The 26,556-nt window shown below is 28.7% G+C and overlaps 1 protein-coding gene across 4 annotated transcripts in view; it reads right to left on the reverse strand.

Annotated features, from left to right (window-relative positions):
* LOC135129589 (neutral ceramidase-like) overlaps positions 1–26,556 on the reverse strand; it is a 48,052-nt gene that overhangs the window by 17,178 nt on the left and 4,318 nt on the right. For all 4 annotated transcript variants that reach the window (XM_064056774.1, XM_064056775.1, XM_064056773.1 and 1 more), the window contains 8 exons: positions 24,729–24,868; positions 24,514–24,657; positions 24,280–24,456; positions 24,094–24,221; positions 17,017–17,215; positions 16,681–16,890; positions 7,745–7,864; positions 7,503–7,697 (listed from right to left, as the gene is read on the reverse strand). In XM_064056774.1, the coding sequence (XP_063912844.1) occupies positions 7,503–7,697; positions 7,745–7,864; positions 16,681–16,890; positions 17,017–17,215; positions 24,094–24,221; positions 24,280–24,456; positions 24,514–24,657; positions 24,729–24,857 (1,302 nt within the window). In that variant the 5' untranslated portion in view covers positions 24,858–24,868. The remainder of the gene's footprint in view (positions 1–7,502; positions 7,698–7,744; positions 7,865–16,680; positions 16,891–17,016; positions 17,216–24,093; positions 24,222–24,279; positions 24,457–24,513; positions 24,658–24,728; positions 24,869–26,556) is intronic.

Below are 26,556 nucleotides of genomic sequence, written 5' to 3' on the forward strand. Positions count from 1 at the left end.
TTGAAAAGTCGAGAAATCGAGAAGTGGGAAAAACAAAAAATTTGATTATTCGAAAAATTGAGAAATCGAAAAACTGAAAAATCGAAAAATCGAACCATCAGAACCTCGAAAACTTGAAATATCTAAAATTTAAAAACTAAAAATTAATAAAAAAAAGTCGAAATTGAAAAATGGGAAATTTCAAGAATTGAAAAACTGAGAACCCCTCAAATTGATAAATGAAGAAATCGAAATCGAAAAATCGAAAAAAGGAAAAAAGGAAACTGAGAAATCTAAACACTGAAAAATTAAAGTTTAGGAACGTCAAAAATTCAAGAATTGAAACAAAAAAGTGAAAAATCCCCACATGAAACATCGAAAAATGGAGTAGGTAATCGAAAAATTGATAAATTGAGAAATCGAAAATAAAAAAATTGAAAAATTTAAAATAAAAAAATCGATAAATAGAAAAATCGAAAATTGGTAAATTGAGAAATATAGAAATTGAACAATAAAAAACCAGAGCATCGAAATCTCGAGGAATCGAAAATTGGAAAATCGAAAAACGTTAAAACAGAAAAATTGAAAATTCCCAAATTGAAAAATTTTAAAAACTGAAAAATTAAAGTATCGAAAAATTGAAAATTCGAAATATTCAAAAATCCCAAAACTGAAATATCAAAAAATTGAAAAATGGCAGAGAAATTGAAGAAACGAAAAATTAACTAATCCCAAACTCAAAAATCGAGAGATGGGAAAGTTGAAAAATCGAAAATTCAAAAAATCGAAAAATTGAACAACTGAAAAACTGAAAAGTCAAAATATTGAAAAGTCGAGAAACCGAGAAATATGAAAAACAAAAAATCGATTAACTGGGAAATTAAGAAAACGAAGAAAATTCTGAAACTTCAAAAATTGACAAATTGAAAAACTGAAAATTCGATGTTACTGTAACAACAATTTTTTAGACCAATTTTTTTGATTTTCCCATTTCTCCATTTCTCAATTTTTCAATGTTTCAGTTTTGGATTTTTTCACTGTTTCGATTCTTTAATTTTCCTTCAATTTTTGGTTTTTCAATATTTCAGCTTTGGAATTTTACAATATTTCGTTTCTTCAATTTTTCAAATTTTTGATATTGTGTTTTCTCGGTTTTTAAATTTTTCGATATTTTAATTTTTCAGTTTTTAAAGTTTTAGGTTTTTAGATTTCCCACTATCTCGACTTTTCGATTTTTCAGTTCCATGATTTTTCAATTTGTCGAATTTTTAAATTTTAGATTTTTTGTTTTCTTTGATGTATTGAGTTCTCGATAATTCGATTTTCTGAGTTTTCAGGCTTAGATTTTTTTTGTTGTTCAATTCTTGGATTTTGAAAATTTTCTATTTATCAACTTACTGAGATTTCAATGTTTTGATTTTTTGATTGTTCAATTTCTCGATTATTTTAATTTTTAGTTTTTGATACGATTTTTTTCAGTTTTTCAATTTATTAACTTTACACTAGTTCAGTTTTGCCCGATTTCGATTTCTCAATTTTTCGACATATTACTGTTGGGATTTTTCAATTTATCGATTCTTCGATTTCTCGATTCTTCATATTTTCGGTTTCTCGAATTTCTTCATTTTTCGATTTCTCAATTTTCCGATGTTTCAGTGTTACGATTTTCATTTTTTTTTTATTTTTCAGTTTTCAATTTTTGACGTTTCTAAATTTTTCGATTAACTGATTTTTTGATTTTCCCATTTCTCTATTTCTCGATTTTTCAATTCTTTCTTCAATTGTGATTTTTCAATGTTTCAGTTTTGGGATTTTTCGCTTTTCCGAATCTTCAATTTTCTTTCCATTTTTCAGTTTTTCAAGATTTCAGTTTTGAATTTTTTCACTTTTTCGATTTTTCAATTTTCGTTCCATTTTTCAGTATTTCAGTTCTGGGATTTTGCAATGTTTCGGTTCTTCAATTTTTCCATTTTTTGATGTTTCGATTTCTCGGTTTTTCAATTTTTCGATAGGTATTTTAATTTTTCAATTTTTAAGTTCTACATTTTCCGTTAATTTTTTTGTTTTCCTTGATGTTTTGATTTCCCGATTATTCGGTTTTTCAAGTTCTCGGTTTAGATTTTTTGGTTTTCCAATTCTTCGATTTTTAAATTGTTTAATTTTTAGAATGTTCAATTTCTTGATTTTTAGATTTTTCAATTTTTCGGTTTACCGAGTTTTTTTCATTAAAAATGTTTCAATTTTTCAATTATTAACTTTTCGATTTTTCAATTTTGGTCTAATTTGATTTCTTATTTTGATTTTTTTTTTGTTGTTCAATTCTCAGATTTTGAAAATTTTTGTTTTTGAAATTTTCCTATTTATCAACTTACTGAGATTTCGATGTTTTGATTTTTTGATTGTTCAATTTCTCGATTTTTTGAATTTTTAGTTTTTTATACGTTTTTTTTTTTCAAAAATTTTCAGTTTTTCAATTTATTAACTTTACGGTAGTTCAGTTTTGCCCGATTTCGATTTCTCAATTTTCCGATGTTTCAGTGTTACGATTTTCATTTTTTTTTTATTTTTCAGTTTTCAATTTTTGACGTTTCTAAATTTTTCGATTAACTGATTTTTTGAATTTCCCATTTCTCTATTTCTCGATTTTTCAATTCTTTCTTCAATTGTGATTTTTTAATTTTTCCATTTCTGAATTTTTCAATGTTTCAGTTTTGGATTTTTTTACTTTTCCGAATCCTCAATTTTCTTTCCGTTTTTCAGTTTTTCAAGATTTCAGTTTTGAATTTTTTCACTTTTTCGATTTTTCAATTAAACCAAAAAATTCCAAATTCAAAAAATTTAGAAACGTCAAAATTTGAAAAATTGAAAAATCCCAACAGTGAAATATCGAAAAACTGAGTAAACGAAAAATTGAAAATCAAACAAGAATCGATAAATCGAAAAATTAAAAAATGGAAAAATGCAGAAATCGAAACAAACTCGGAAATTTAAAAATCTAGATTTTAAAAACCGAAAATTTGAATAATCGAAAAACTAAAAAAATTCCAAAACTGAAATCGAAAAGTCGAAAATCTAAAAATTGACAAATCAAAAAGGCGAAATCTAAAAATCGAAAAGTTAAAAACTGAGACTGAATTAAAAACAAAATCGTTAAGTCGAAAAATTAGTAAATTACGAAATCGCGAAAAATCCAAAAATTGAAAAAATCGAAACATTTTAAGTCGGAAAATTTTAAAACCGTAAATTAAGAATTCCCAAAATCAAAAATTTTAAAAATTGAAAAATTAAAATCACGAAAAATTTTAAAAATCGAGAAAACGGGCATCAAAAATCGAAGAATTGAAAAATCTAAAATTTAAAAATCGAAAAATGAAATAATCGAGAAATCAAAAAAACAAAACATTTTTGACATTGAAAAATTACAATATCAAAAAATTCAAAAATCTAGAAATCGAAACAACAAAAGATCGAAAAATTAAAAACCAAAAATTTAAAAATCTAAAATTTGAAAAATCGAGGAAGCAAATAATCGAGAAATCGAATCCAAGAATCGAAGTATTGGAAAATCCCAAAATTAAAAAATCTACAGAACGAAAAGTAGAAAAATAGAAGTAAAAAATTGAAAATTTAGGAAATCAAAAAACTGAAAACTCAAAAACCTGAAAATTCCCAAAATAAAAAAAATTAAAAATTGAGATATTAAAGTACTGAAAATTTGAAAAATCGAGAAATCCAGGGTCGAAAAATTGAAAATTCTCAAATTGAAAAATTTTAAAAACTGAAAAATTAAAGTATCGAAAAATTGAAAATTCGAAATATTGAAAAATCCCAAAACTGAAATATCAAAAAATTGAAAAATGGGAGAGAAATTGAAGAAACGAAAAATTAACTAATCCCAAACTCAAAAATCAAGAGATGGGAAAGTTGAAAAGTCGTAAAATTGTAACCTCGAAAAATTGAGACATTGACTAATGAAAAAATCGAGAACTCGAAAATTTGAAGAATCAAGACATTGAAGTATCGAAATGTCGAAAAATCCCAAAGCTGAGATATCGAAATCTTAAAAAATCAAAGGATAATTGAAGAAACGAATATTCAAAAATTCCAGAACTAAAAAATTGAGAAATCGAAAAGTCGAAAAATCGAGGTCAAAAAATTAAAATTTTAAATAAAAATCGAAAAATGAAAAATCAAAGACCTGAAACATCGAAAAATTGAAGGATTGAAAAACTGAAAAGTCGAACTTTCGAGAAATGGGAAAGGCGAAAAATCCGTTAGTCGAGAAATTGAAAAAATCGAGAATTCGAAAATTTGAAAAATCTAAAAATTCAAAAATCCCAACACTGAAAAATCGAAAAATTGAGTAATCGAAAAATTGAAAACCGACAAATCGAAAAATTCACAAATCAAAAAAGGCTAAAATCGAAAAACAGCAAAGTCTAAACTCAAAAATTAAAATTTTGAAAAATCGTAAAGTTTTTCGATTGAAAATGGAAAAGTCTAAAGATTTTAAAACCGAGAAATTGACAGTTCCCAAATTGAAAAATTTGAAAAATCGAAAAACCAAATATTAAAAAAATCAAAAAATTGAAGAATCGAAAAACTATAGAATTGAAAAACTAAAGAGTCGCAATATTGAAAAGTCGAGAAATCGAGAAGTGGGAAAAACAAAAAATCGATTATTCGAAAAATTGAGAAATCGAAAAACTGAAAAATCGAAAAATCGAACCATCAGAACCTCGAAAACTATCTAAAATTTAAAAACCGAAAATTAAAAAAAAAAGTCGAAATTGAAAAATGGAAAATTTCGAGAATTGAAAAACTGAGAACTCTTCAAATTGATAAATGAAGAAATCGAAATCTAAAAATCGGAAAAAGGAAAAAAGAAAACTGAGAAATCTAAACACTGAGAAGTCGATAAGTTGAAAAACTAAAGTTTAGGAACGTCAAAAATTGAAGAATTGAAACAAAAAAGTGAAAAATCCCCACATGAAACATCGAAAAATGGAGCAGGTAATCGAAAAATTGATAAATTGAGAAATCGAAAATAAAAAAATTGAAAAATTTAAAATAAAAAAATCGATAAATAGAAAAATCGAAAATTGGTAAATTGAGAAATATAGAAATTGAACAATAAAAAACCAGAGCATCGAAATCTCGAGGAATCGAAAATTGGAAAATCGAAAAACGTTAAAACAGAAAAATTGAAAATTCCCAAATTGAAAAATTTTAAAAACTGAAAAATTAAAGTATCGAAAAATTGAAAATTCGAAATGTTGAAAAATCCCAAAACTGAAATATCAAAAAATTGAAAAATGGCAGAGAAATTGAAGGAACGAAAAATTAACTAATCCCAAACTCAAAAATCGAGAGATGGGAAAGTTGAAAAATCGAAAATTCAAAAAATCGAAAAATTGAACAACTGAAAAACTGAAAAGTCAAAATATTGAAAAGTCGAGAAACCGAGAAATATGAAAAACAAAAAATCGATTAACTGGGAAATTAAGAAAACGAAGAAAATTCTGAAACTTCAAAAATTGACAAATTGAAAAACTGAAAATTCGATGTTACTGTAACAACAATTTTTTAGACCAATTTTTTTGATTTTCCCATTTCTCCATTTCTCAATTTTTCAGTTTTGGATTTTTTCACTGTTTCGATTCTTTAATTTTCCTTATATTTTTAGGTTTTTCAATATTTCAGCTTTGGAATTTTCCAATATTTCGTTTCTTCAATTTTTCAAATTTTTGATATTGTGTTTTCTCGGTTTTTAAATTTTTCGATATTTTAGTTTTTCAGTTTTTAAAGTTTTAGTTTTTAGATTTCTTACTATCTCGACCTTTCGATTTTTCAGTTCTATGATTTTTCAATTTGTCGAATTTTTAAATTTTAGATTTTTTGTTTTCTTTCATGTTTTGAGTTCTCGATCATTCGATTTTCTGAGTTTTCAGGCTTAGATTTTTTTTGTTGTTCAATTCTTGGATTTTGAAAATTTTTGTTTTTGAAATTTTCCTATTTATCAACTTACTGGGATTTCAAAGTTTTGATTTTTTGATTGTTCAATTTCTCGATTTTTTGAACTTTTCAATTTATTAACTTTACGGTACTTCAGTTTTGCCCGATTTCGATTTCTCAATTTTTCGACATATTACTGTTGGGATTTTTCAATTTATCGATTCTTCGATTTCTCGATTCTTCATATTTTCGGTTTCTCGAATTTCTTCATTTTTCGATTTCTCAATTTTCCGATGTTTCAGTGTTACGATTTTTAATTTTTTTATTTTTCAGTTTTCAAATTTTTGAAGTTTCTAAATTTTTCGATTAACTGATTTTTGATTTTCCCATTTCTCTATTTCTCGATTTTTCAATTCTTTCTTCAATTGTGATTTTTCAATTTTTCCATTTCTGAATTTTTCAATGTTTCAGTTTTGGATTTTTTTACTTTTCCGAATCTTCAATTTTCTTTCCATTTTTCAGTTTTTCAAGATTTCAGTTTTGAATTTTTTTACTTTTTCGATTTTTCAATTTTCCTTCCATTTTTCAGTTTTTCAGTATTTCAGTTCTGGGATTTTGCAATGTTTCGGTTCTTCAATTTTTCCATTTTTTGATGTTTCGATTTCTCGGCTTTTAAATTTTTCGATAGGTATTTTAATTTTCCAATTTTTAAGTTCTACATTTTCCCTTAATTTTTTTGTTTTCCTTGATGTTTTGATTTCTCGATTGTTCGATTTTTCAATTTTTCGGTTTACCGATTTTTTTCATTCAAAATGTTTCAATTTTTCAATTATTAACTTTTCGATTTTTCAATTTTGGTCTAATTTGATTTCTTAATTTTTTGATTTTTGACTCCTCTACTGTTGATGTTTTGATTTCACAATGTTTCAGTTTTTGAACATTCCGATGTTTCGATTTTTCGACTTTTTGGCTTTTCAAATGTTCAATTTTTTGATTTTTGAATTTTAGATTTTTCTTTTTTTTAATTTTTTGGTGTTTCGATTTCCCAATTCTTCAATTTTTCGATATTTTAATTTTTCAATTTTTCGAATTTTTAAATTTTGGATTTCTCTTTTCTTTTATTTCTCAATCTTACTAAGCATTCCTTATTTAACCGAACTGTTATTAATTTAACTAAGCAGCTATTATTTCACCAAGCATATATTATTTTTACTGAGAATTTATTTTTTAACTGAGCATTTATTATATAACCTAGCATTTATCATTTCTACCGAGCAAAAATACAGTATTAACACACAGTACATCAAAATCGATATTATGAGGTTATGCAACCAACTATTCACGTCGCGTCTCAGCCATTACTTAGCCCCGCGGAAAAAATCGCCAGACGCTCCAGTTTTATTAATTTCGCAAGTGTGGGAGCAACTCCCACCAACACATGTCTCTAATTACCGCAGACACCGATCTCATCTGTAATTCCGCGCTCGCTGCCACCTCATTTAGCTACATTGTTTGCAACTCGGGATTAAGGAACACGTCTACCAACTTAATTGACTAGGAAAAATTACCCTGCCTGAATTGATGAGGATAGGTTTGGGGTATTGGCAGTCGATGTCTTCTTGAGTGGGCTGGAAGAGGAAGTCTCGGAGGGTGTTCCACTGGGAGCTGCCGTGACGCGCGCCTTGGGAGAAGCCGAACTCGCCGACGCCGTCGGTGGTGCCGGCGGCGAAGCTGTAGCCCATGGCGGGGAGGCACCCATGGACCTGGAAGAAGAGGGGTAGTGGTGGAAGGTTAGGTTTGGGGGGTGTACTTGCTGGGTTGTTCCGTTGGGGTGCTGGATGGTGGCGTTTTGGGATGGCATGTCCACGAAGCGGTGGATGTAGTTGATGGGTGGCGAGATGGGGTGGCCGTCGGGGGAGTCTAGAAGGCGCTGCGAAAGGGTTAGAAAAGTACGCTAGTATAATAGTTATTGATTCACAAAGTTAGGTTAGGTTATGTCAGGTCTGTCTGTCTGTCCGTCTGTCTGTCCGTGTCGATTTTATTAGACAGATCATCTCTGAAACTATCTGAACTTTTTTTTTTATTCTCAGTTTTTCGTTTTTTCAAATGTGCGAGTTTTTGATTTTCGAATTTTAGATTTTTTTATTTTTCGATTTTTCCATTTTCGATATTTCGATTTTTCGTTTTTCGATTCCCAAGTTTCCAAACTTTTGATACTGCATTTTTGGATTATCACATTCCTCGATTTATCTTGATTTTTCGATATTTCGAATTCTCAGTTTTTTGGTTTCTCGATTTCCCAATTCTCAAATTTTTGATTCTGCATTTTTCGATTTTTCGATTTCTCGACTTTCAATTTTTCCATTTTTTCTCAAATTCTCAGTTTCTCCACTTTTTGATTCTCCATCTTTTGATTTTTAGATTTCTCGATTTTCAGTTTCCCGATTTCTGGAATTTTCAGGTTCCTGAATTTTCATTTTGAATTTTCCAGTTGACGCATTCTCAGTGTTTCGTTTTATCAATTATTGCTCGTTCGATTTTTCAATTTTCGAAATTTTGATTTTTCGAGTTCTCAATTTTCGATTTATCGCTTTTTGGGGGTTTAGATTTTTAGATTTACTAATTATTTCGCTTTTTCGAGTTCTAAATTTTCGTTTTTTCAATTTTTCGATTTTTCGATTTCTCAAATTCTCGATTTTTCGATTTTTCGATTTTTCGAATTTTCAATTTCTCGTTTTCTCGATGTCTCCATTTTTCAATTTCTCAATTTGTGATTCTGCATTTCTCGATTTCGCGATTTTTTAAATCTTCATTTTGATTTTCCGAATTCTTAGTTCTCAAATTTTCTATTGTTGTTTTCTCGATTTTTCAGTTTTCAGTATTTCAATATTTGGAGTTCTCCAGTTATAGTTTTCCCCATTTCTCGATTTCTCGATTTCTTTAATTCCCAATTTGTCAATTTATCAAATTTTGATTATGCATTTTTCGATTTTTGAATTTCTGGATTTTTTGAATTTGTGAACACAATTTTACAATTTTTCTGTTTCTCAATTTTTAAATTCTCGACTTCTTAATTTTTCGAATTCTCAATTTCTTGTTTTCTCGAGTTTTCGATTGCTCAATTTCTCAATTTTCTCATTTTTTTGTGTTTTCCGATTTCTCGATTTTGCGATTCTTCGAATTCCCAATTTTTTGATATTTCGATTTTTGGAATTCCCAACTTCTCGTTTTCTCGAATTCTCGATTTCTCAGTTTCTCCATTTTTTGATTCTGTATTTTTTGATTTTTTGATTTCTCGATTTTCAATTTCTCGATTTTCAGTTTCCCTATTTTCGATTTCTCGATTTCTGGATTTGACGAATTTTCATTTTGATTTTTCGAATTTTTCGATCCTCGATTTTTGGATTTTTCAAATTCTCAATTTCTCTATTTTTCGAGTTCTCGATTTCTCAATTTCTCCATTTTTTGATTCTACATTTTTTGATTTTTCGAATACCCAATTTTTTATTTTGGGATTTTTCGAATTTCCAATTTCTCGTTTTCTCGTGTTCTCGATTTCTCATTTTCGCGATTTCTCAATTTCTCTATTTGTGATTCTGGATTTCTCGATTTCGCGATATTTTGAATTTTCATTTTGATTTTGCGAGTTCTTAGTTCTCAAATTTTCCATGGTTGTTTTCTCAATTTTTCAGTTTTCAGTGTTTCAATATTTCGAGTTCTCCAGTTCTAGTTTTCTCGATTTCTTTAATTCCCAGTTTCACAATTTATCAAATTTTGATTCTGCATTTTTCGATTTTTGAATTTCTGGATTTCTTGAATTTTTGAATACCCAATTTTCAGATTTTTCCATTTTTCGAATTCTCAAATTCTCCGTTTTTCAAGTTTTAGAATACTCGAATTGCCAATTTCTCAATTTCTCCATTTTTTGATTCTGCATTTTTCAATTTCTCGATTTTCAATTTGCCGATTTCTCGATTTTTCGAATTCCTAATTTTTTAATTTTTCAATTGTTCGAATTCTCAGTGTCTCGTTTTCTCAAGTTCTCGATTTCTCAAATTTCATTTTGATTTTTCGAATTCTTAGTTCTCGTATTTTCCATTGTTGTTTACCGAATTCCAATTTTCTAGGTTTCCCGATTTCACGATTTCCCAGTTTCTCCCAAATTTTTGATTCTGGACTTTTCCATTATTGGATTTCTCGATTTCGAGATTTTTCGAATTCTCAATTTCTCAATTTCTCAATTTTTTAATTCTGTTTTTTAATTTTTCGATATTTCGATTTTCGAATTCACGATTCCTCGATGTTTCAATTTTTCGATTTCTCGATTTTCAAATTCCCAATATCTCGATTTTTCAAATTTCCAGTTTTTTATTTTTCTCGAGTTCTCAATTTCTCATTTTTAATTCTACATTTTTCAATATTTCGAATTCCCAATTTTTGTATTTTTCTAATTCTCAATTTCTCGTTTTCTCCAGTTCCTGATTTCTCAATTTCTCCATTTTTTGAGTCTGCATATCTTTGTTTCTCAATTTCTGGAATTTTCATATTGATTTTTCAAATTTTAAGTTCCCCAGTTTTTGTTTTTTTGATTGTACAATTTTTCGGTTTTCGATCATCAATTTTTGGATGTTTTAATGTTCTATTTTTCGATTTTTTTACTTTTTTGAATTCTTTTTAATTCTACATTATTTGATATTTCAAATTCCCGATTTCTCGATTTTTTTAATTCCCAGTTTTTTTTTATTTTTTTAGAGTTCTCAATTTCTCAATTTTTACATTTTTTAATTCTACATTTTTCAATTTTTCGCTTTTTCGAATTCCCAATTTCTTAGTTTTTCTAATTGTGAATTTCTCGTTTTCTCGAGTTCCTGATTTCTCAATCTCTCTATTTTTTGAGTTTGCATTTCTCGGTTTCTCAATTCCGGAATTTTCATATTGATTATTCAGATTTTAAGTTCCCTAATTTTCGTTTTTTCGATTGTACGATTTTTCGGTCTTCCATTATAGATTTTCAATTTTTTATTTTTCGATTTTTCTGACTTTTGGATTTTCCGAATTCTCAATTTCTCGATTTTTCGAGTTCTCAATTTCTCAGTTTTTCGAATGGTCAATTTCTCAATTTCTCCATCTTTTAATTCTACATTTTTTTGAAATGTCAAATTCCCGATTTTTCGAATTTTTGAATTCCCAGTTTTTTGATTTTTTCGGAGTTCTCAATTTCTCAATTTTTCTAATTCTGAATTTCTCGTTTTCTCGAGTTCCTGATTTCTTAAGAGTCTTCATTTCCCACTTTCTCAATTTTTTGAATTTTCATATTGAATTTTGGATTTTTTGATTCTTTGTTTTTTCGTTTTTCGATTATCTCAATTTTTCCATTTTTTAGTTTCTTAGATGGTTCAATTATTTTTGAGTTATCGAATTCTAGTGCTCTCGGAATCTCAATTTCTCGATTTCACGATTTTGGAATTTCTCAATTTTTTAAATTTTTGATTCTGCATTTTTAGAATTTTGGATTTTTTGATTTTTCAATTTTTCGATTTCTCAACTTTATTAATTTTTTGAGTTCTCGATTTCTCAATTTCTCGATTTTTTGAGTTTTCGACTTTTCGAAGTTTCATTTTGATTTTTCGATTGTAGGAATTTTCGATTTGTCGGTTTTTAAATTCGTGACTTCTCGATTTTTCGAATTCTCGGTTTTTTGTTTTTAGATTTTTCGAAATCTCAATTTCTTGTTTTAGTTCTCGATTTCTCAATTTCTTATTTTTTTCATTTTTTTATTCTGCATTTTTCGATTTCTTGACTATCAATTTCTCGATTTCGCGATTTTTGGATTTCTTAATTTTTCCTTTTTTGGAGTTCCCGATTTCTCAATTTCTCCATTTTTTGATTCAGCATTTCTCGGTTTTTCGATCTTTGGAATTATCATTTTGATTTTTCAAATTTTAAATTCCCGAATTTTCGTTGTTGCGATTTGTCGATTTTTCTCGAAATCTCAATTTCTCAACTTCACGATTTTTCAATTCCTCAATTTCTCATATTTTTGATGATTATGTATTTTTCGATTTTTCGAATTCTCGAAGTTCCATTTTGAATTTTCGATTGTACGATTTTTCGATTTCTCGATTTTTAAATTCTTGCTTTCTCGATTCTTCGAATTCCAAATTTTTGATTTTTCGAATTCTCAACTTCTCGTTTCTCGAATTCTCGGTTTCACAGGTTCTCCATTTTTTGATTCTGCATTTTTTGATTTTTCTGTTTTCCGATTTTCAATTTCCCAATTTGCAGTTTCCCTATTTTTAATTTCTCGATTTCTCGATTCGTCGAATTTTCATTTTGATTTTTCGAATTTTTAGTTATCAAATTTTGTTTTTTTGTTTATTATATGCTATTTCGATTTACGTTCCTCGATTTTTGGATTTTTAGATTTTTCAAATTTTCAATTTCTCTATTTATCGAGTTCTCGATTTCTCAATTTCTCCATTTTTTGGTTTTACATTTCTTGATTTTTGGAATTTTCGAATTTCCAATTTCTCGTTTTCTCGTGTTCTCGATTTCTCAATTTCTCAATTTTTCCATTTTTCGATTTCTTAATCTCGGTTTCTCGATTCTTCCAGTTCCCAATATTTTATTTTTAGATTTTTAAATTCTCAGTTCCTCGTTTTTTTAAGCTCTCTTCATTTCTTAATTCTGCATTTTTTTATTTTTAGATCACTCGATTTGTCGATATCTTGATTTTCGAATTCTTAATTCTCAAATTTTCTCCATTTTTTTGTACGAACGTTCGATTTTTGATCCTCGATTTTTAAATTTTTTGAGTTCTGGACTTTCGAAATTCTCCATTTTTTTTATTCTACATTTGTTGGTTTTTCCATTTCTCAAGTCTCAATTTCTTCATGTTTTAAATCTTCATTTTTTTAATTTTTGGATTTCTCGATTTTGAAGTTCTCAGTTTTTCGTTGTTTCGATTGTACGTTTTTTTCGATTTTCAATTTGTCGATTTCTCGCTTTCAATTCATCAATTTTTCGAATTCTCGAAGTCTCATTATAAATTTTCGATTTACACTTTTTCGATTTCTCCATTTCTCAATTTTTTAATTATTACGATTTTTCTGTTTCTCGATTTTTTAATTCTCGACTTCTCGATTTTTCGAATTCTCAATTCTTGTTTTCTCGAGTTCTCGATTGCCCAATTTCCCAATTTTTTCATTTTTTTATTCTGTGTTTTTCGATTTCTCGATTTTGCGATTTTTCGAATTGGTAATTTTTTGATTTTTCAAATTCTCAATTATTCGTTTTTTCGATTTCCCGATTTCTCAATTTCTCCAATTTTTCATTCAGCATTTCTCGGTTTCCCGACCTTTGGAATTATATTTTGATTTTTCGAATTTTAAGTTCCCTAATTTTCGTTTTTTCAATTTTCGATTTTTGGATTTTTAATTCTCAATTTTTGGATTTTCGATTTTTCGATTTGTCGATTTTTCGATTTTTCAGTTTTCCGATCGTTCAAATGTTTTTGAGTTATCAGAGTTCTAGTTTTCCCCAAATCTCAATTGCTCACCTTCACTTCAATTTCTCAATTTCTCAAATTTTTGATTATGCATTTTTCGATTTTTCGATTTCTCGAATTCTGAATACTATAGTTTTTCCAGTTCTTGAATTCTTAATTTCTTCATTTTTTGATTTTACTTTTTTTGAATTTCCGATTGTACGATTTTTTGATTTCTCGATTTTCAAATTCTCGATTTCTCGATTCTTCGAATTCCCAATTTTTTGATATTTCGATTTTTCGAATTCTCAACTTTTTGTTTTCTCGAATTCTCGATTTCTCAGTTTCTCCATTTTTTGATTTTTGGATTTCTCGATTTTCAGTTTCCCTATTTTTAATTTCTCGATTTCTGGATTCGACGAGTTGTCATTTTGATTTTTTAAATTTTTTGATCCTCGATTTTTTGATTTTTCAAATTCTCCATTTCTCCATTTTTTGATTCTACATTTTTTTATTTTTCCAATTCTCAATTTTTTTTATTTTTCTCGAATTCTCAATTTCTCATTTCATTCTTCAATTCCTCGATGTTTCGATTCCCAAAATATTAATTTTTCTAATTCTCATTTTTTCCATTTTTTGAGTCTGCATGTCTTGTTTTCTCAATTTCTGTAATTTTCATATTGATTTTTCAAATTTTACGTTCCCTAATTTTCGATTTTTCGATTTTTTTGACTTTTGGATTTCCCGAATTCTCAATTTCTCAATTTTTCGAGTTCTCAATTTCTCAATTTTTCCAGTTTTTCAGTCTGCATTTTTCAATTCCTCTATTTTTCGATTTCCCAATTTTTTGACTTTTCTAATTCTCAATTTCTCGTTTTCTCGAGTTCCTGATTTCTCAATTTCTCCATTTTTGAGTCTGCGTTTTTCGCTTTCTCAATTTTGAAAATTTTATATTGTTTTTCGAATTTTAAGCTCCCTAATTTTTTTCGATTGTACGATTTTTAGATTTCCGATCCTCGATTTTTGGATTTTTCAAATTTTCGATTTTTGGATTTTTCGATTTTTCGTTTTTGCGATTTTTCGATTTCCCGATTTCGCAATTTCTCCATTTTTTGATTCAGCATTTCTTGGTTTCTCGACCTTTGGAATTATATTTTGATTTTTCGAATTTTAAGTTCCCTAATTTTCCTTTATTCAATGGTACGATTTTTGGATTTTTGATTCTCAACTTTTGGATTTTCGATTCTTCGATTTTTCAGTTTTTCAAATGTTTTTGAGTTATCAGAGTTCTAGTTTTCCCCAGATCTCAATTTCTCAACTTCGCGATTTTTCAATTTCTCAATTTTTCAAATTTTTGATTATGTATTTTTCGATTTTTCGATTTTCCGAATTCTGAATTCTTTTTAATTTTTCGAGTTCTAGAATTCTTAATTTCTCCATTTTTTGATTTTACGATTTTTGAATTTTCGATTGTACGATTTTTCGATTTCTCGATTTTCAAATTTTCGATTTCTCGATTCTTCGAATTCCCAATTTTTTGATATTTCGATTTTTCGAATTCTCAACTTCTCGGTTTCTCGAATTTTCGATTTCTCAGTTTCTCCATTTTTTGATTCTGCATTTTTTGATTTTTCGATTTCTCGATTTTCAGTTTCCATATTTTTAATTTCTGGATTTCTGGATTTGACGAATTTTCAATTTGATTTTTAGAATTTTTCAATCCTCGGTTTTTGGATTTTTCAAATTCTTAATTTCTTTATTTTTGGAGTTCTCGATTTTGCAATTTTTCGAATTGGTAATTTTTTGATTTTTCAAATTTTCCATTTTTCGTTTTTTCAATTTCCCGATTTCTCAATTTCTCCATCTTTTCATTCAGCATTTGTAGGTTCTCGACCTTTGGAATAATATTATGATTTTTCGAATTTTAAGTTCCCTAATTTTCGTTGTTGCAATTGTACGATTTTTGAATTTTTGATTCTCAATTTTTGGATTTTCGATTTTTCGATTTCTCGAATTCTGAATACTTTAATGTTTCGAGTTCTCGAAATCTTAATTTTTTTTTATTTTACTTTTTTTGAATTCTCAATTGTACGATTTTTCGATATCTCGATCCTTCGAATTCTCAATTTTTTGATATTTAGATTTTTTTGCTTTTTCGATTTCTCGATTTTCACTTTCCCTATTTTTAATTTTTCGAGTTCTGGATTTGACGAATTTTCATTTTGATTTTTCGAATTTTTCGATATTTGATTTTTGGAATTTTCAAATTCTCAATTACCATATTTTTCGAGTTCTCGATTTCTCAATTTCTCCATTTTTTGATTCTACATTTTTTGATTTTTCGAATTCCCAATTTTTTTATTTTTGGATTTTTCGAATTTCCAATTTCTCGTTTTCTCGTTTTCTCAATTTCTCAATTTTTCCATTTTTCGATCTCTTAATCTCGGTTTCTCGATTCTTCGAATTCCCAATATTTTATTTTCCGATTTTTTAAATTCGCAGCTTCTCGGTTTCTCAAGTTCTCTTCTGCGTTTCTCCATTTCTTAATTCTGCATTTTTTGATTTTTCGATCACTCGATTTTTCGATATCTCGATTTTCGAATTCTTAGTTCTCAAATTTTCTCTTTTTTTTGTACGAATTTTCGATTTTTAGATTTTTTGAGTTTTGGACTTCTGAATTTCTCCATTTTTTTGATTCTACATTTTTTGATTTTTCCATTTCTCAAGTTGAATTTTTGATTTCTCGATTTTGAAATTCTCTATTTTTCGTTGTTACGATTGTACGTTTTTTTCGATTTTCGGTTCTTCGATTTCTCGTTTTCCCAATTTGTCAATTTCTTCATTTTTTGATTCCGTTTCGATTTTTTTTTTACTTTCGGAGAATAAGCTAAGCGAAAAAAATGGCCTCTCGTTACCGTTTATCTGTCTGTCTGTCTGTCTACCTGACTGACTGTCTGTCTGTCTGTCTGACTGACTGTCTGTCTGTCCGTCTATGCCAATTTTTATTAGAACGTCCGAAACTACTGAACCGATTGTTGTAAAATTTTATACGATAAAATATCAATACAAAGTTTTCCATAAATTTTGTGAAAAAATAGCCTGAAAATTATTATCTGCCTGTCAATTTTATCTTTTTTCAACGCAACCGGTTATGGGTCCATTACGGACAGCCTCCATATAAAACTGCATCAATTTCGCGCACAATAGAGAGGCAAGATTGTGTGTACAAACGATCATGACTCCGTCCCCAATCTACTCACCCTCGCTTCCTCAAACAGCTTCTCGGCAATAATCCTTGTGCTGTCGAACATATCCACCCCCGGACCCGCCGCCACACAGTACTTCGCCTCCCCCCGACACGTGCTCGACATCAAGCTACAAATCTCGTCGGTGTCGATGCAGCGCGGCCCTCTGACGTTCGGGGAGACGTCCCCCAGGTTGGTGGAGGCGAAGGCCCCCACGAACCGCCCCTGAAAACAATCAAGCCGTGAAAATAATAAGCGTAATTCCTGAGTTGTCGCGAAGAAATGAAAAATGGGGCAGAAGTTGCGTGATTTATTGCTTCTCCAATCGTAAATCGCGAACATTTTTCTTACTTGTCCGATTGGGGCGTCCTTGTTGTGACTTTTTTCTAATAAGACGGAAGCGTAGCCGACATTGTCCGAAGTTATTAGGCAGTTGCTGAAGTTCATGGAGGTGGGGTGGACGGAGAACCAGTTGATTGCGCCGAGCAGGGTGTCGTCGGATTTGAGGAGTTTGAGTTGGATGAGGTCCTTGTCGACGTTGTGGGGGTATCTGGAGGAAAAGTTGGTGAAAGCACTCAAGGATATTGTCAAATACGGTCCTGGAGGGCGAGTTACATATGCAAATAATTGCTCGAAGGTTATTTCGACAGAAATTCCCTTTTGAAGAATTACAATTTTTTTGCAATCTTTTAACTTAAATTTTTCTTTTTTTTTTTGTTACTTCAGATATTCGATTCGTAATTTATCGTGTTTTCAGGAATAAATTTTTCAATTTCGAGTTTTCAATTTTGAATTTTTCCGTTTTTCGTTTCTTCAGTTTTTCGATTTACAATTTTACAGTTTTTCTTTTTCTTGTTACTTCAAATTTTAGATTTTGAATTTATTAATTTTTCGATTCTTTAATTTTTCATTGTTTAATTTTTAGTTTTTGCAATGTCACGAGTTTTCAATTAATTTTTTTTTTAAGTGAAATTTAAAAATTTTTGGATTTGTCAATTTTTTTATTTCTAGTTTGTCGATTAATTCCAATTTTCATTTGAAATATGTGATAATTATAATTTTTAAAATCCTTCACTTCTTCACTTTTACAGTTTTAGAAATTTTACATTTTTTGTTTATTAGATTTTCAAACTTTCTCATTTATTCAATTTTTAATTTTTTCGATATTTAATTTTTCTTAACAATGTTGACGGTTCCATAAATTTTCGATTTTATCCTTTTAGGTTTTCAATTTTTCTTTCTTTTTTCTAATTTTGATTTTAGATTTTTTAATTTTTCGGTTTCTCGATGTTCCTATTTTTCGATTTTTCGAATTCCCAAATTTTTGATTTTTCGAATTCTCAGTTTCTCGATTTTTCGAGTTCTTTTCGAAGTTTTAGTTCTCACATTTTCGTTCTTTCGATTGGACTATTTTTCGATTTTCTATCCTCGATTTTTGGATTTTTCGATTTTTCAAATTTCGATATTTTGATTTTTCACTTTTTCAATGGTTCAATATTTCGTTTCTCTAATTTTTTATTTATAATTCTCCAGTTTTCATTTGAACTGTATAATAATTATAATTTTAAAAATTTTTCATTTTTTCAGTTTTACTGTTTCAGAATTTTCTCATTTTTCGATGATTGGATTTTCCGATTTCTCTATTTTTAGATTTTTTGCATTTTCATTCTGATTTTTCGAACTTTTAGTTTTCCAATTTTCGGTTGTACGATCTTTCGATTTTGGATTTTGGATATTTCGATTTTTCTATATTTCAGTTCTTTGATGGTTCAATTTTTAATTTTTTGAGTTTTTGAATTCTAATTTTATCGATTTCTACATTACTCGATTTCATGATTTTCCGATTTTTTGAGTTTTTCGAATTATCAGTTACTTGATTTTTGGACGAATTTTTAGTTCTTTCGATTGTCGATTCGTTTTTAAATTTTTTTGATTTTTAGTTTTTAAATTTTTTTGATTTTTAGTTTTTAAATTTTTTTGATTTTTAGTTTTTAAATTTTTTTGATTTTTAGTTTTTCAATTTTTTTTATTTTTAATTACAGTATACAGTGGATCGACTTTATTTTGACAGTTTCATAATTTTTCGATTTTACAATTTTTGGATTTTCCAAATTTTTTATTCGATTCCTTTTCTCCTCTTTCTAATTTTGATTCTGCATTTTGTAATATTTCGATTTTTCGATTTTTTGATTTTTAGAATTTTTCGTTCTCAAATTTTCGTTTTTTCGATTTTCGAACCCTGATTTTTTTTATTTTTCTATGGTTCAATTTTTTGAGTTCTTGAATTCCAGTTTTCTTGACTTCTACATTTCTCAAATTCATGATTTCCCGATTTTTCGAATTCCCAATTTTATAATTTTTCGTTTTCTCGATTTCCCTATTTTTCGATTTTTTGAATTTTCATTTTGATTTTTCGAATTTTTGATTCTCACATTTTCGATTTTTCGATTGTACGATTTTTCGATTTTCGATCCCCGATTTTTAAATTTTTAGTTTTCTCGATTTCTACATTTCTCGATTCCACGATGCTTCAAGTTCCCAATTTTTTAATTTTTCGATTTTAATTTCTCGACTTTTCTATTTTTCGATTTTTTCAATATACATTTTGATGTTTCCAATTTTTAGTTCTCAAATTTTCGTTTTCTCGATTGTACGACCTTTCGATTTTCGATCCACGATTTTTGCATTTTTGGATTTTTCGATTTTCATTATTTCGAATTCTCCGTGTTCCAGTTCCCAATTTTTTAATTTTTCGAATTTTTGAATTCTTAATTTTTCAATTTTTGAATTTGTTTTCGAATTTTTAGATCTCAAATTTTCGTTCTTTCGATTTTCTATCCTCGATTTTTAGATTTTTGATATTTCGATTTTTCAGTTTTTGATTTTGCTTTTTATTCGATTTTTCAGCTTTTTGATTTTTAATTTTTCAATTCTTTTGATTTTTAATTTTTCAATTTTTGGATTTTCCATACGTTTGATTAGATTTCTTTTTTCCTCTTTCTAATTTTGATTCTGCATTTTTTAATATATCGATTTCTAAATTTTTTTAATTTACATGTTGATTTTTAAAATTTTTAGTTCTCAGATTTTCATTTTCCCTATTTTCGATCCTCGATTTTTGGATTTTTGATATTTCGATTTTTCAATTCTCAAATTCCAGTTTTCTCAATTTCCATATTTCTCAGTTTCATGATTTCCCGATTTTTCGAATTCCCAATTTTTTAATTTTTCGATTTCTCGATTTTCAATTTCTCGATTGCAGAATTTTCCAATTTTTAGTTCTCAAAGTTTCGTTTTTTCCATTGTACGATTTTTCAATTTTCGATATTTCAATTTTATCTATGTTTCAGTTCTCAATTTTTTTATTTTTGAATTCTCAGTTTCTCGATTTTTCGACTTCTGTTCAAATTTTTTGAGTCACCGAATTCTAGTTTTCTCGATTTCTGCACTTCCCGCTTTCTCAGTTTCAACATTTTCCGATTTTTCGAATTCCCAATTTTTTCATTTTTTGATTTTTCATTTTTTTTTAATTTTTAGTTCTCAAATTTTCTTTATTTCGTTTCGATCCTCAATTTTTGGATTTTTCGACTTTTCGTTATTTCAATTTTTCGATTTTTCGGTTTCTCGATAGTTCAATTTTTCGTTTTTTAAATTTTTTATTTGCAATTTTCCAGTTTTATGTGTATAAAATATATAATAATTATAATTTTTAAAATTCTTCACTTTTTTCAGTTTTCTGGTTTTAGAATTTTTACGTTTTTCAACTACTGGATTTTAAAACTTTAATTTTTCGATTTCTTTATTTTTGGATTTATGAATTTTTATTTTCATTTTTCGAAATTGTAGTTCTCAAATTTTCGATTTTTTCGATTCTACAATTTTTCGACTTTCGATCCTTGATTTTTAAATTTTTCGATATTTCAATTTTTCAATTTTTCAGTTTTTTGATGGTTCAATTTTTTAAGTCTTCGAATTCTAGTTTTCTCGATTTCTACATTTCGCGATTTCACGATTTCCCGATTTTTCGTTTTTCGATGGTTCAATCTTTCGTTTCTTTAATTTTTTATTTGCAATTTTTTCTTTTTTCACTTGAAAATTCTTCATTTCTTCAGTTTTAGAAGTGTTTTAAAACTTTTTCATTTATTCAAGTTTTCATATTTTCGGTTTTTAATTTTTCATTTTTAAATTTTCAATTCTTCGATCTTTTAAAAATTTTTTCGACTTTTGGTTTTTCTTTTTTTTGAACTTTTGGTTTCATTAACCTTTTTGATTTTTACGTTTCTATATTTTTTGTGTCAGTGTTCCAATCTTTCGTTTCGTTTTCACAGATTTTCGATTTTTCATTTTGAAAAAAATTGGAAAAATTGCAAAATTGCTAATTTGAAAAATAAAAATGAAAAAACGGAAAACGAAAACTTTGAAAAATCTGAAAAATGGAGATAAAGAATTTGAAGAATTGAAGAAACCTTGTAAATCGAAATATTGAAAAAAAAAAAACAAAATCGGATAATTCAGAGATCCAAAAATTGCAAAACTGAAAAATTTTAAAATTGAAAAAATCCAGGAATTGAAAAATCCAAGATTGAAAATTTGAAAAATTGAATGCGCGAAAAATTATAAAATCGAAAAAATGGAAAATGGAAATTAAAAAATGGGGAAAATAAAAATTTTTTTTTTGAAAAATTCTCAATTTCACGATTTCCCGATTTTTCGAATCCCAATTTTTTAATTTTCCGATTTCTCGATTTTCAATTCCTAGATTTCCCTATTTTTCGATTTTTTGAATTTCCATTTTGATCTTTTGAATTTTTATTTCCCAAATTTTCGTTTCCTCGATTGTACGATTTTATGATTTTCGATCTACGATTTTTGGATTTTTCGATTTTCGATATATCGATTTTTCAATTTTTAATTGTTTCGATGGTTCAATTTTTTGAGTTCTTGAATTCCAGTTTTCCGATTTCTACATTTCTCGAATTCATGATTTCCCAATTTTCTGAATTCCCAATTTTTTAATTTTCCAATTTCTTGATTTTCATTTTCTAGATTTCCGTATTGTTCGATTTTTTGAATTTCGATTATGATTTTTCGAATTTTTATTTCCCAAATTTTCGTTTCTTCGATTGTACGATTTTTCGATTTTCGATATACCGATTTTTTAATTTTTAAGTGTTTCGACGGTTCAATTTTTCTCTATTTTCAGATTTTTGATTTTCGATTCCCGATTTTTGGATTTTTCAAGTTTTCGATTTTCGATTTTTCCATTTTTCAGTTTTTCGATGGTTCAATTTTTTTTTACATTTCTCGATTTCTCTATTTTTCGATTTTATGAATTTTCGTTCTGATTTATCGAATTTTTAGTTTTCAAATTTCCATTTTTTCGATCAGAGGATTTTTCGGTTTCCGAACCCCGATTTGTTGATTTTTCGATATAGCGAATTTTCTATTTTTCAGTTCAACTTCTAGTTTTCTCGATTTGTACATTTCTCGAAATCGCGATTTCCCGATTTTCGAATTCCCAACTTTATAATTTTTATTTTCTCGATTTCTCGATTTCTCTATTTTTCGATTTTTTGATTTTTCGAGTTTTTAGTTCTCAAATTTTCGTTTTTTCGAATGTACGATTTTTCAATTTAGGATATCCGATTTTCGGGTTTTTCGATTTTTTGATTTTTGGTATTTCGATTTTTTCATTTTTAATTTTTCCATGGTTCAAGTTTTTGAGTTCTCAAATTCTAGTTTTCTCGATTTCTACATTTTTCGATTTCACGATGTTTCAAATTCCCAATTTTTTTTATCTTTCGATTCTTCGATTTTCAATTTCTCGATTTCCCGATTCCTCTATTTTTCGATTTTTTGAATTTTCATTTTGATTTTTCATATTTTTAGTTCTCAAATTTTCGTTTTTTCGAATGTACGATTTTTCGATTTATGATATCCGATTTTTGGATTTTTCGATTTTTTGATTTTCGGTATTTCGATTTTTTCGTTTTTAATTTTTCCATGGTTCAAGTTTTTGATTTCTCGAATTCCAATTTTCTCGATTTCTACATTTACTTCACGATGTTTCCAATTTCCAATTTTTATATTTTTCGATTCTTCGATTTTCAATTTCTCGATTTCCCGAGTTCTCTATTTTTCGATTTTTTGATTTTCCATTTGATTTTTCGAATTTTTAGTTCTCAAATTTTCGTTTTTTCGATTATAAGATTTTTCAATTTTCGATCCTCGATTTTTTGATTTTCAATTTTTCGATTTCCGATGTTTCGATTTTTCAATTTTTTAGTTTTTCGATGGTTCAACTTTTTGAATCACCGAATTCTAGTTTTTTCGATTTCTGCACTTCCCGATTTCTCAATATCGAGATTTTCCGATTTTTCGAATTCCCAATTTTTTTATTTTTCGATTTTTCATTTCATTTGAATTTTTAGTTCTCAAATTTTCGTTCTTTCGTTTCGATCCTCAATTTTTGGATTTTTCGAATTTTCGTTATTTCAATTTTCCGATTTTTCAGTTTCTCGATAATTCAATTTTTCGTTTCTTTAATTTTTTATTTGCAATTTTTCTAATTTTCATTTGAAATATGCAATAATAATAATTTTTAAAATTCTTTACTTTTTTTCAGTTTTATGGTTTTAGAATTTTTACGTTTTTCAATTACTGGATTTTAAAACTTTTTAATTTTTCGATTCCTGGATTTCTTTATTTTTGAATTTTTTGAATTTTTAATTTCATTTTTCGAAATTTTAGTTCCCAAATTTTCGTTTTTCCGATTGTACGATTTTTCGCTTTTCGATGGTTCAATTTTTCGTCTCTTTAATTTTTTATTTGCAATTTTTCCTGTTTTCACCCAAAAATTCTACATTTTTTCAGTTTTCGATTTTTAATTTTTCATTTTTAAATTTTCAATTTTTCGATCTTCTAATTTTTTTTCGACTTTTGGTTTTTCTTTTTTTTTGAATTTTTGGTTTTATTAACTTTTTTGATATTTAAGTTTCTATATTTTTTGTGTCAATGTTCCAATCTTTCTTTTCGTTTTCTCAGATTTTCGATTTTTCATTTGGAAAAAAATGCAAAAATTGCAAAATTACAAATTTGAGAAATAAAAATGAAAAAACGGAAAATGAAAACTTTGAAAAATCTGAAAAATGGATACAAAGAATTTGAAAAAATGAAGAAACGAAATATCTAAAAACGGAACATGGAAATTAAAAAATGGGGAAAATGAAAAATATTTTTTTTTGAAAGTCGAGAAATTGAAAAATTAAAGAAAATGAAAAAAAGAAAAATTGTGATGTAAGAAAATTGATCGAATGTAAATATTTTTTTGCGTCACTTTGTATAAGCAATTTTAGACAGACGTACTCTAGGGGTCATGACACGTCGAGAAAACATAAAAGTAGCCAATCAGGAAATACAAACACTCACTGCTCACGTTCCTCCTCGGGATTCAGCAAATACGCCGTAGGACTCCTATTAATATTAGCCCCCAGGACTTCACCATACGACAACAGCGCTTTCCCATCCACCATACTCCGGTGAGCCCTTTCAATGGACTAAAACATTACCCGTAAGCAAAGTGACCTCCCTTCAACCCCAGTCCTCAGTTCTCACCGTCGTTATTCCCTCCACAAGAGCATCAAACGTCTCCTTCACAAAGCCCAGACACGGCAAATCGTACATAAACTCCATCAGATATCCCCCAGGAGCTGAATGCGTGTGAGTCCCGCTCAGGATCAGGTTGCTTTCCGTATATGTGCTGTTATACATTTTGTTGAGTCGAAACAGGACCTAGAGCGCATAAACAGCTAATTAAACCCCCTGATAACATCCCTTGATAATACTCACGGCTTTTCGCACACTGTGGGCCATCATTCCCGTGTCAACACTGACGAAAGCCGCCCTTTTCGTCCCGTCGTCGAAGATAAAAGCCCTGGAGAACTGGCGAAGGTGAATTCCGCACCCCTTTTGACTAGATTTGGCATACCCCATCTAGATTAATTTAAAAAAAAATCGTCAATATGTACTTTATTTTTGTAAGTTAAGTAAGTCGTTATACGTACGAAAGTGACCTCTGCAGCCGGTCCTGTACAATCCGCCCTACCCACTCCAATTTTAAGGCGAGCGAAGCTCGGAGGACAAATTTGGCAAATTACGAGAACGTGGATGATAAATAGACATTTCTTTGGCATGATTTCTCCCCCTGGAAAGAAAGACGGACAAGCAATTAAACGCTGCTTCCACCAACTGCGGTGTTTGAGATTGATAAATACTCGCTCTTTTTTTTTTTGAACACTCGGTGCAAACAAGATTTCGTTTAAAAAGTCTTCGTCTGCCGTTTTATTTTATTTCTGGTGGAGCTTTCGGTCTTGAATAATATTTGTAGAGCAGATGTACGTACAATCTTGCCAAAATATTGACCGGGTGACAGATGTTCAGGTCATAGATTGAAAACTCGGTTTTATACTAACGTAAAGTTGATGTCGTCGTAAAGGGTGTGGGTGTACTTATGATAATGGCTTTTTCAGGAAGGATAGGGAAGATTCATTGTTAGTTGGGTATAGGAATTCAGAATTCGTTTAATTGCAGAGAGGTAAAAAATGTCTGGCTTTCTTAATAAAGCTGGAGGCGTTTTTATGGGGAAAAGAATTAGCCAGAAGATCGCAAATACGTAAAATAATTAAGTAATTTCTAAATGCGGAATACAGTGTGGGTAGAAGCACTTTTTTAACGTTTTTAATATCGGGAATTAATGCGAGACGGATCGATGCCTGGGTACGAGCACGTTGCAAAGACAAGAGAATTATTTGCTGTATGTAGTGTGATTTCATATTACCAATACGTGTTTAGTTGGGTTTTGACCCCCACCGGTTTAATTAGTGTGATGCGTAACACTGGTGTCAGCAGTGGGATTCAAAATTAATAATTAAAAAAATTAATCCTGTCCGATTTGCCTGAAATTCGGTTTCTAGACAAATTTTGTCCCGCTGCGACGGTTTCTGGCGTCAGTTGTTGAACATTTTCACTACGTTAAACGAAATCCTCTTTAATTCATATTTGAAAACAAAATTTTGAGTTTGACAGTGTCTAACTCCAGAACCGAGCGAGATTCAGAGTTGCGGTTTTTATCAATGACTTTCTTGAAGTTTTCTAGTCACAGTTGCTAATTTTCAGGTCGAAATCTTCCTTAGTTTAGAATGTACGCGCACATTTATTAGATGGTGTCATTTTCCGAAGAATTGAATATAAAAAATTCAAAAAATAAATCAGAAGCCGTCCTGCAATTTTTTTGATACCAAATTCTTACCCAGGAAGTTCGGATTAGGGAAGAGAGCAATTTTCAAACAAATTGGGGTACCATTAAGCGAGATAGCTTGAATTAATAAAATCCAAAAACTTCAGCCATTCGGAAAAATTCGGTCATAAAATAAACATTTTCCGATCCGCCTGAAATTCGATCCCTAGATTGATTTTGCCCCGTTGAGTCCATTTCTAGCATCAGTTATTGAAAATTTTCCTATTTTAAACGAAATCCTTCTTTAACCCATACTCAAAAACCAAATTTTGAGTTTGACAGTCCATAACTCTGGAATTGACTGAGATTCCGTTCTGCAAATATTTTGATACCAGATTCTTATTCAGGGAATTCGAATTAGGGAATAGAGCAATTTTCAATGAAATCGGGGACCGATTTAGCGAGATAGCTTGAATTAACATAAATCCGAAAATTTCAGCCATACGGAAAAATTTGGTCAAAAAATAAACATTTTCCGATCCACCTGAAATTCGGTTTCTAGACTAATTTTGCCTAGGTGAGTGGATTTCCAGCATCAGTTGTAGAAAATTTTCACAATTTTAAACAAAATCCTTCTTTAACCCATACTCAAAAAC

Source organism: Zophobas morio, unplaced genomic scaffold (assembly GCF_036711695.1).
Source record: "Zophobas morio isolate AGI-343-1 ecotype UQ-CSIRO unplaced genomic scaffold, CSIRO_AGI_Zmor_V1 ptg000016l, whole genome shotgun sequence".
NCBI classification, from domain to species: Eukaryota; Metazoa; Arthropoda; class Insecta; order Coleoptera; family Tenebrionidae; genus Zophobas; species Zophobas morio.